This window comes from Rhea pennata, unplaced genomic scaffold, assembly GCF_028389875.1.
Source record: "Rhea pennata isolate bPtePen1 unplaced genomic scaffold, bPtePen1.pri scaffold_45, whole genome shotgun sequence".
NCBI classification, from domain to species: domain Eukaryota; kingdom Metazoa; phylum Chordata; class Aves; order Rheiformes; family Rheidae; genus Rhea; species Rhea pennata.
Genome location: NW_026907684.1, coordinates 1,259,688 through 1,270,615, shown reverse-complemented (window position 1 = coordinate 1,270,615; position 10,928 = coordinate 1,259,688). Strand labels below are relative to the sequence as shown.

The following is a 10,928-nucleotide window of genomic DNA, read 5'->3' as shown; positions in this document are numbered from 1 at the left end:
TTGCAGAAGCCTGAAAAAGCATGAGGGGAGCCAAGATTACTAGATTCCAGTTAATTTTCTGGGCATTTTGAAACCTGTGAAGCTGTGTGTTCAGCTACTTCTGACACTTCCTTTTCTATATGTGTGTGTGTGTGTGTGTGTGTATATACATATATATATATATATAAATTTGTATTCAATGCCCTCCACACATACCTGTATTGAAAATATTTTTCTGAGCTTTGTTTTTTCACTTCTATAGTATACCTGTTTCTATTAGCATTGGGTTTTGGGGCAAGTGGTCCTGTCCTTCGCTATGCCCTCCCTCCATCTAGTACTACTGAAAGGGGGGTTGAGGGGGCTGTACCTATGTGTTTGTTTTCTTGATATTAGAGTTGGAGGAAATGAGCTGGCCTGGAGGGGCAGAGAAACCTGGCCCTAATGCAATCACTGCGTTGTGCAATTGAGTTAAGGTTTGGTCCAGCGGAGCCTCCAGTGGCTTCAACCTGCGCCAGGCAGCTCCTCTCAGCCCTGCATCATTGCTCCTGCTCTCCTCAGGGCAATGAGCTGCTGGAGGTGGGGGCAGGCACTTGCCTTCATCCTGCTGCTCTACAGTGAGAGGCTGGCTCCTTCCCCCAAGCCCTTCCCATAGGTTTGCCTGCTCAGAGTTGCTCTTTGGTCCTAGAGAAGCCAGGTCCTCTTCTTGGAATGAGGACAAGGTAGACTCCTCTTGCAATGGTATTACCTTGTTCCTGTGAGCAATTGCACCCCAAGTCAAAGGGGGAAGATGCTCCCCAGCCCAGCAAGGGGAGCAAGATGAGGTTTTGGTGCACCAGAAGTCCCCTGCCTGTCCCCCTGGCATGTCCTCCATCTGCATCCCCACCCTCCAGCCTGTGGGAGAGCCTTCAAGACATGGCTTGGGGTCTTCCCTTGCCCGGTGTGACAAGACCCCTTTCCCCCAAACTTCTGCCCGGGCTGAGCTATGCTGGGGGAGGATGTGCTGAGCTGAGCTGCTGTAACCTGAGAACCAGAAAATAATCAGGTTATGCCTGGGTGAGTTACTGCCAGGTACCTGCTGTGAATTGCTTTTGGGCATAGGCTCAGAGAGCTGCAGCCTCAGGGCAGGGTTGGTGTTGGCAGAGGTCCATGCACCAGGCTGGCTGGGGTTGGGGGGGACTTGTCCTCCTCCCCTACTGCTGCAGTGCAGGGCAAGCAGGTGCTTGTACTCATGTTCCCTACCACCCGGGCTCCGGGGCAAGAGCATCCGTGCCCTGGCACTGCAGCAGGGTGCAGCTTTTGGGGTGGAGGGTGGAGCGATGCACATGTCCATCTCTCACCCCGCTAGCCATGACGCTGCACTGTCACCCTCCCCCTCCCCCCAGCACATGCTGCAGCAATCAGGCCCCAGGCAGCAAGGCTGGGTGGTTGCAGTTTATTGGGTACTGGCTGCTTGGCTAGTGCAGGACTTGCTCTAGTCCTCAGTACGGCTCCAGGGCCACCACCACTGCTGCAGCTCCATCTGTGGCAGCTTTGCAGGGGCACAGGGGATGAGCAGGGCAGGCCTACTCGAGATGTGCCCACCCCTGCCCCCAGGACCCTGGGTGCCCGCAGCCAGGAGCTGCTCCAGGATGGGGCTGCCAGCACTCCAAGCCAGCCAGAAAATGGTAATGCCCATTCCCGGTGTGCTGAAGCAGAGCCAGTAGTCAGGCACTGCCTTCTGCTCCAGAGCAAAAGCTCCTGAAAGCCCCCACAGGAGCCAGCCAGGGCACCACGGGTCTGCCCTGCCACTGGGGCTTTTCTTGACCCCCAGCCTCTCACAGCAGCTGGCAGCCATGGGGCAGGACCTGCCTGGAGCTGCTTGAAGCATGGCTGAGGGAAGGGAGGGGGCCGTGGCTCTTGGTGGCCAGCAGCAGCAGCCGGCAAGGTGCCCGGTGCATCCTGGCCAGGCACAGGGATCATCGCGTGGGAAAAGCAGGTAGCTCAGAGTCAAGCAGGGCCCGGACGGAGGAAGTGTTATTGCTGCCTGCAACAGTGGCTCCTTCCAGCTGTGGTTGTACGTGGTGGGGGAGGGACAAGCGGTCGGTCCCTGCGGGACAGACTCTCTGGAGGCTGGAGAGCCCTGAGGTGCTGTATGTCGTGGAGCAGCCTCTGAGGCACCTTCCGCCTGCCGCGGGGGTGAGAGATGGCTGGAGGGGCCAGATGCCCTGGCAGCCCCAGCCACATGCTGCTGCCCACCCTGCAGCCGTGCCCAGGCACCCTGCCCTGCCTTGCTGGCAGCGTGGCCACTGCTCTGTCCCAGAGGACCAAACCTCCAGGGCCAGGATCTAGGGTGGTGCCTGCTCAAATTTCCTGCTGCTGTACACCTGGTCCTTGTTCATGCAGCTCAGCAGGATCCAGTCCCAGAGGAAGGAGCCCTGGAAGGTGAGAGAGGGAGGTCAGTGCTGGGAGTGCGCAGCTGGGCCGAGCCCCCGGCACCAATACTCACCATTCCCAGCGAGGTCAGAGCCATGGCCAGGTTGATGACAGTGGGGATCAGGCTAAACTTCCCTGCCTGGCAGAAAGGATGGGATCAGCAATCGCTGCCCAGCCCGGGTTGCCTCCTGCCTGGGCCTGCATTCACTCTGGGTTGGGCACAAGGAATGAGACTGAGCAGAGACCTCCCTCTGCCCAAGCCACAGTGTGGACAACCTACCCAAGCAGCAGCACACACTATGAGGTCTTGCATTTCCTTCCAGCACACTTTGCACACTTTGCCAAAGGTTCTAATTTGAGGCACCTGGGATTCCCCCATTCCTCTGCAAGGCTGAGCAGAAGAGGCCTGGCTGTGTTCATCCCAGCTCTGAGGCATCAGTGGAGAAGAGCTGCTTTTCCAGGACGGTCCTAGCACCATGGCAGCATATTATGCACATATGCACCCCAGTAGCACATGGACCATGCAAAATCCTACCTGGCCCTGCACGATGACATCAATATGGATCCCACAGGCCTTGATCAACACTCGTGTGTGGGTCCCGTTCCATTTGTAATACTTCGCAGACCTCCTGGGGAGACAGGTAGAAGGGCCCAGTGATGGGGACCAGCCACAGCAGGACCAGGGAGGGCAGGAGGAGGATGCAGGACTGCAAGTGCCACTGCCTGGGACAGTGGTCTTGGGATCGGGGCAGTGGAAGGAGTAGTGGGGGTTGCAGTCGGTTTCAGGCAGGCCCAGGTTACAGTTCCAGTTAATGACCACCCCACCCTGCAGCAGAAACCAGCAGGCCTAGCACAGCACCAGCACACCATGGACACAGTGACCCCAGGGCACAGCACTACTGTGCACACAGCTTGGCCATGGGCATGATAAGCCAGCAAGCAAGCAGGGCATTTCCCCCCACTCAGGCGTTAGCACAGCTGTCATCCTCATCACCAGCTGGGAAGAGCCAGGAATGCCACCATACTGGGGCACACAGCCCTGCCAGGGAAGCCAGCAGCACTGCTTGCAAGGCTGCTGCACTCAGGCCTGAGTTGGGAGCATGGCTAGGCATCAGGGAGCATTCCCAGATGCAGAGTGGGGGGCCTCTAGGGTCTGGAGGGTGCTGGGGCTGAGCAGGGGATGCAGAACCTGGAGGGAGGATGGAACAGTGCTGAGTTCCTTCCCTGGATGGGAATTATCTACTCCCAAAAGGGCAGCAGAGGCAGCAGGGCTGGATGGGGCTGGAGACCAAATGCTGGGTGCACTGCCCTCCCCTGGCAATGTCATGGTATTTCCCAAAGTGTATGAATGAGTCCCCACCGCTGGGCGAGCAAACCTGCCAGTCCTGGCAGTGATACAGGCACACCTGCAGTCTATGCTTTGCTGCCAGCTGGCCTCCTGCTCTCCAGCCTCTGCACAGGGGCCTCGTAAGAGAGACCCTGGGCCTGGGAGCCTTGCAGGGCTCTGCATGCGCAAGGTGGGCAGAAAGGACTGCTCAGGGGCTGCAGTGGATGTGCTGTGCTCCGAGCTGTTGAGGCTGGCTAAGCTGCCACTGCCCTCAGCCCATCCCAGCTAGCCCCTGCAGCATACTGGCAGGGCAGCAGGGCCAGGGACCTGCCTCCAGCTGCCTCTGAGTCTCAACAGTGCCAGTGTATGAGTGATGATCCCGTGGAGCCAAGCACTAGAGCAGGTGCTGAAGGAACGCCCTGTGCCCAGCCAGCAAGACCTTGGGCCCTCTGGGAGGACCATCCTCCCAGGACATGACACCTTCTCTGCCAGCTCCCTTAAGTTCTCTCCCGCCTGCTCCATGAAGATGGGGCAGCAAAGGGCAGAGGTGGTGTTGAAGGTGCAGCTTTTCAAGTAACTGCTCTCAGCAGCTTGAATGTTGCCCCTGGGGAGACAAAGCCAGAGCCATGGCATAGAGCAGCACACCAATACGCCTCAATTTTCTTCCTAATATCGTGAAGCACCCAAACGAAACATTAAACCCCAGCTCTGCTCATTGGTATCCATGTCATCACTGATGGTCCCAGCTGATGAACGGTGAAGGGATTTCCTAGGAGAACTACATACCAGACGTGGATGTATGCAGGCACTCAGAAATGCACATGACTGACTAGGGGATGGCCTGCACAGCAGGAGGGTGGAGAGCAGGAAGAGGAGGAACCCTGGGGTAGTTACCTGGCGAGATGCTGGCATTTTCAAAGGGATTCTTGTTCCCAAAGACTTTAACCGCTCCCTTTGCAAGGCCACATGCCCCATATCTACCCACCAGTGTGAGCATTCCTGCTCCTTCTTGCTCAATAATTACCATCCTCATCATCACCACCTTCCTCAGTGGAGGCAGGGGCAAGCAAGAGTGAAGGACAGATGGATGGAGTAAGGGTTGAGAACTCCGTATCACAGAGACAGCAGCTGAGCACCAAAAAAACATCCTGTCCCAGCAGGTTGAGGGAGGTGATTACTGCCCTCTCCTCAGCACTGGTGAGGCCACAGCTGGAGTGCTGTGTGTGGGTGTGGTCTCACCAGTACAAGAAAGACATGGACCTACTGGAGCAAGTCCAGCAATAATGATGAAGGGACTAGAAGCACATCTCATGCAAGGAGAGGCTGAGAGAAATGGGACTGTTAAGTCTGGAGAAGAGAAGGCTCAGGGGCATCTTATCAATGTGTACAAATACCTGATGGGTAAGAGTAAAGAAGATGGAGCCAGGCTCTTCTCAGTGGTGCCCCGTGATCATATGAGAGGCAATGGGCATAAACTGAAATACAGTAATTGTGTCTGAACTTAAGAACAAACATTTTTTTTACAGTGAGGGTGATCAAACACTGCACCAGGTTGCCCAGAGAGGTTAGAGAGTCTCTATCCTCAGAGATACCAAAAACCCGAGTTGGCTTGGCCTAGAGCAACCTGTTTTAGGTGACCCCGCTTTAAGCAGCTGTTGAACTAGGCAATCTCCAGAGGTGCTTCCAACCTCCGTCATTCTGGGAGCAACTTAGGAACAGGGATCCCCTGTGAAAAGCTGGCATCTCCTCCAGCTGCCAAATGGCACTGCTCCTGCACAGCTCCACTCCTGCCTCTCCATCCTTCAGGCTTGTCCACGTATTTCAACCACATCTCCCTGCTGTCAGTGAACACTCATTCCTCTGGTACCTAATTGTTACGGGAAATGGCTGTGCTATCCACCATTGCACTTTCAGGAAGGCATCTGGCTGCACTCCACACACACACTCAGACAACACACATGCAAGTGCAGGGCCAGGGTGGCCCCCTTCTCCCCACTATGCCAAAGACCTGACTACAAAGCACTGCTGCTGCAGCAAGGCTGTCCTGGTCCCAGCAGCAGGGCCTGACCTGCACTCAGCTGCTTAGCATCACCTATATTGCTCTCCACTTTGTTCTATACCCTGTACACACATGGCAGCCTGGGTACCCACTGGTCTACTTGCTCCATCCCTAGGCCCCACATTGATCTCTTCCACATGGACATCCTTGGAGAAGCCGAAGCAGAGGAAGTGGATGTTCCTCTTGATAAGGATGGGGAACTGTGGTGCCATCTTCGCCAGGGACTCACTGTGGAAAGACCTAAGTACTATGGCTTCGGGAGCAAAATGGTCCCTGTTGGCATGGCCTGTGCAAGGCCATCCCTGTGCCATGGCACTGCCTCCCTAGGCCATGGCCTGTTGCTGAAGGGGCCAAACCTCTCAAGAGCACCCTCAGAGGTGTCCCGCCCAGAGCATCCCCTGGTGTCCAACGGGACCTCGAAGATGGGCCAGCCTTTTGGTGCCTGTTCCATCCTAGCAGAGGACTCTCCTCCCCAGTGCCACGACCCATCTTTGGGGCCCGTACCCGACACTCGCTTCCTCTGCTGCACACCAAGCCAGCATTTCAGAGCTCTTCTCGGTGCCGCCAGCACTGGGCACGCAGCGCCCTGTCTTCTGCCCTGTGAGGACAAACACACAACGCTGAACTTCCTGGCAAATGGGATCCTGCCCAGTGCGCAGTGCTGCACAGATCACTTGTCCCTGCACATGCCCAGCTCTCTGTGGCCCAACATGTCCATGTCGCCAGGGGTGCAGTCATGGTCGCAGCTGCATACAGCACTGCAAACTGTTAGCCCCTGCAGGGTCATGGGGGACATGATGAGAACAGGACATGCAGCTGGTAGTCCTATGCTGTGGCTGCAGAGGGGATGGGGCACCCCATGTGCTTCCCCATCTCTGCATAGGTGCCAGCCCTTGCAAGCTGCCTGGGGTAAGCAGCCGTTAAGCGTGCCTGCGGTGGCCCTACTCTAGCATGGCTTTCCTTGGTGTGTCCTCCGGAGTAGACAGTCAACCCTCTTCTCCATTTCCTTGCATGGGAACTGAGCCAGGGGCAGCTGTGCTCACTAGCATTCCCCACGTCTCTGCATCCGCCAGCAAGCTCCGCTCAGTCTCCACACATCTCCCCTCCCGTGATCCCTCACTCAGCAGCCCGCAAACAGTGCCCAAGCCAAGGCAGGCAGGGGGATCCCTGCCACAAACTGGTAGCAGCAGAGGAGAGCTACAGGCACCAACATCACGTGGATGTCAGAGCCTCCCCTGACCTGATCTGAGAGTGCCCTCTCCCGCCCTGAACATCCAAAACCACAGAGGCCTGACGCTACTTGTCAAGGCAGGCAGAGCATGGCGCACCTGCCTGGCTAAGGCCACAGGGCCCTGCCCGGTGCGACGTGCCAAGCTCCCCAAGCTCCGCTGAGCCTGCCGCACAGCACTGCAAAGGTGACCTAACATGCAGTCCCAATGTGTTTGGGACGCAGCCATGGTTGCCTCATCGGGAGCCAAGGACAGTACTGGGCCTGGAGGAGGGAATACAGGAGTCCCCATGCAGGCAGCGGGGACCACCACACACGACAGCTTCCTTTGCTGGGTCCATCTGGATGAAGGAGCAGTTGGGAAGCCCTTGCAGAAAGTCTGCTGCTCATCTACTGCTCCAAGAGGCCACCCAAAGCAAGCAAGACAAGAGAAGAGAAGGGAGAAAGGAGGGTCGGAGCCTCACCTCGGCTGTGTGGGTTGGGGGGGTGTAGAGCGGAGGCGGGGGGGGTGGTGGTTGTGGGCTATGTACACCGCAACATCGCACACCTTGCTTGGTGACTGTGTCACGCCCTTGACTTTAGTGAGGACAGAGCTCTGCGGGCTTGTCTCCCATTCCTGGTAGCCCTTCTGAAGGATGACAGGAAAAGGTGCTATCAGTGATCTCCTCGCCTCTGGGACCCAGAGTGCTGCATCTGTACTACGGGATACGTGGTGGGAACGGTCTGTGTTGCAACTTTTGTATCCATACTACATGATACTTGGTGGGAACGGTCCCTGCTGTAACTTTTGGGAGTCTAGAACACTACCGCTGTGTTAAGCAGAATACGAATAAGTAACTGGAAATCTGTGAGAAAGAACAGCGGTTGGTTACATAGAGATTTGGTGGCTTCCAGCCACAGAATAACTGTGAGAAACAGTCAACCAGAAGGTCTGAAGTTGAAGAGTAATGAAATAGCGAACCCCAAAGTCAATGTGGCCCCCAAAATAAATCTGCACACGCGCGCAGTGTCATAGCCCAGTTATGCAACCGGGGCGGAGTTGGGCTAAACTCCCTGCGGTGCAGAGCAACCTTCAAGCCCCACAACAGACCCTGCAGGCAGCAGGGTACCTGCGCTTCCTGGCAGCACAGCTGCACGACAAAGCTCTCAGGCCACAGCCACAACTCGCACGACACACACAGCAGAGCCAGCAGAGGTTACAAGCATTGCACTTTTATTACATGCAGAGAGAGCTGACAAGCGGCAGCTGCTTCCTGATGCAGCATCAAGCCCGGAGCCTTTGCAAACGCACATTGTTTTGCACAAGGCAGAACAGCCCAAGCATATGGAATGCATGGAAGTGCCTGAGCTTGCCCCAGGGCAGAGAGCGAGAGAGCTGCAGGGCACAGCTGGTGTCTTGGTGCTGCAAGAGCAGGCAATCAGTGGCCTGAAAGGGCTCCGAGGAGCCCTGGGAGTGGGCCGTGCTCAGTGCTGCAGAGGAAGGCGAAAACCCCCCAGGCACTGCTGCCAATCTGTGCTGGGGGAAAATTCCTTCCTGACCCCAAAGCTGGCGATCGGCTGTTCCCTGCGCATGTGAGCAAGGCCTGCGTCCCGGCCAGCCCTGGGACGCTTCTCACGCCCACCGGGGCACACCAGCGCTGCCCAGCTCCTTTCCTCTCTCTCTCAAACTGAAGCCACTTTAGGGGCTCCAGAGCATGGCAAAATTTAAGGAAAAAAAAAAAGAAAAGAAAAAAAAAAAAGGAAGAAAAAAAGAAAGGAAGAAAAAAAAGCAAAAGCCAGACCTGATAGAGCCTGGGGGAAAAACTCTTTCCTGGGCCCTGCAGGAGACCAGCTGGCCGGGTGCTCCAGAGTGTTGCCCGAGACCTATGACACTGATGATGAGCACTTGGAGCATCTTCGCATCGCATGGCCTGCATTTCCTGGGTGCTGCATGTGGCGCCAAAGCAGATAGGCATGGGGATCTTTGGAAGGGTCTCCGGCTCCGAGAATGGATGCCCTTGCTCTTTGCGGGCCATCGAGTTAACTTTCTCCACTGATCTCCAGCTGAAAAGGCCTGGAGCCCTTGCGGAGCTTGAGGGGCGTGTGAGGGGTCTTCTCCCGCTCCCAAGGGCTTGCTCCGGTCTCTGAAAGACCAAAGTTACATCCGGCTTTGAAGCCAAGCCTGCTCGGAGCACAGATTGGATCGGAGGGCCTCCAGCGAGCTCTTCCAACAGAAAACCTTCCACAATCGGATGGTGCACAAGGGCTGAATCAGCTGTGAGCTTTAGCGCGCTGCCTGCCCCTGAGGAAATGCCTAGGCACAGTCTGCGCTTGCACAAGAATGGCTGCTGACAGTGGTGGCAGGGGTCACTTCCATTTCCCACAGGAGGCATGCACAGGCCAGCTGTGCCCAGCAGTGCCACACGAGAACAGCAATAAAAGCAGAAAGCCTGCTTGCCTTGGCCCCTTTGCGTCAGCTCAGCTGAGGCAGCTTAGAAGAGACCTGGAGCTGGCAGATGCTGACCTCCCTCTGCTCTCCTGAGGGTGAAAACACTGTGAAAACCTTGCTGTCACTTGGTATTGCGCTGTGCATCTTTGGAGGAGTGCCAGGCGGAAGAGGAAGAGGATCCACAGTCTTTCTGAGGCTGAGGCAAGCCAAAGAGCCAGTCTTAGAGCCGGTGCTGGAAGGGGTCAAGGGCTGCAGGAGGAAGGGGTTGGTCGTGCCTATTTGTGTTGGGGAAGAGGCAGCCGGCACAGGAGGCAGCGTTAGGCAGTGTTAGGGAGTGAAGCAGCAGACATAGGCACTTTCCAAGCCTGCGAGGCACGGGGCACGGCCACGGCAGGGAGTGCTCTGAGCACCAAAGCAGGGCAGAGAAGGTGCAAAGCAAGAGCTGGCAGTGAGGTCAGAGGAAGGCCACAAAGAGGTCTCCATACCAAAGGGAGGTGCAGCTGCTGAGCGCGTCCATCGTTTGGCGGCCTGAGGTGCAGGCAGCCGTGCCCCCGCAAGTCCTGCGACAACGTCGCGCTGGGTGGCCGTCGAGAGCCCTGCTGCCCTCGTGGCGGTGGGTGCGCCTGCGCCCAAGGACAGCGTGCAGAGAGCCTCGGCCCTGGGCGGCAGCCAGCTGTGAGCCGGCTGCGGAGCCTGGCAGAGCGGCAGGGGCGCGGGCGCCTTCTAGCCCTGCTCGTGCCGCGAGCACTGTGACTGCGCTGCCGGGTCACAGTGCTGCGACATGGGGGCCCCGGGGCCGCGCTGCAGCCTCCCTGCCAGCCGTCTGCCGGCCCGGCGTCGGCGTGGCACAAGGCCCCGGGGCTGCCAGCCCTGCTGCTGCCCCTGTGCCCAGCACCCCAGGGCAGCTGCGCCTCCTGCTGCGGGGCCGTGCCCGGGCCATGGCCCAGGATGCCTGCTGGCCCCTTGCTCTGTGTCAACGCGCCCCACGCTGCCCTAGGCTTGTCCCAGGTCACTGCAGAAAGGGCAAGAGTCTGCTCCCATGCTGCCATTGGGAAGTGGCATCCCTGCGCCATGGCACCGCCTCCCTAGGCCATGGCCTGTTGCTGAAGGGGCCAAACCTTCAAGAGCACCCTCAGAGGTGTCCCGCCCAGAGCATCCCCTGGTGTCCAACGGGACCTCGAAGATGGGCCAGCCTTTTGGTGCCTGTTCCATCCTAGCAGAGGACTCTCCTCCCCAGTGCCACGACCCATCTTTGGGGCCCGTACCCGACACTCGCTTCCTCTGCTGCACACCAAGCCAGCATTTCAGAGCTCTTCTCGGTGCCGCCAGCACTGGGCACGCAGCGCCCTGTCTTCTGCCCTGTGAGGACAAACACACAATGCTGAACTTCCTGGCAAATGGGATCCTGCCCAGTGCGCAGTGCTGCACAGATCACTTGTCCCTGCACATGCCCAGCTCTCTGTGGCCCAACATGTCCATGTCACCAGGGGTGCAG

General features: G+C 57.7%; 1 protein-coding gene across 1 annotated transcript; it reads right to left on the bottom strand.

The window, feature by feature from the left end:
• Nucleotides 1–2,038: 2,038 nt before the first annotated feature.
• On the bottom strand, nucleotides 2,039–6,088 carry LOC134154809 (P2X purinoceptor 2-like). Its single transcript, XM_062601463.1, has 5 exons — nucleotides 5,925–6,088; nucleotides 4,199–4,322; nucleotides 2,927–3,217; nucleotides 2,465–2,530; nucleotides 2,039–2,393 (listed from the first exon to the last, which is right to left on the bottom strand). The coding sequence occupies exons 1-5, from the start codon at nucleotides 6,086–6,088 to the stop codon at nucleotides 2,304–2,306; spliced, it is 735 nt and encodes a 244-aa protein (XP_062457447.1). The 3' UTR covers nucleotides 2,039–2,303.
• Between the last annotated feature and the right edge of the window lie 4,840 nt (nucleotides 6,089–10,928).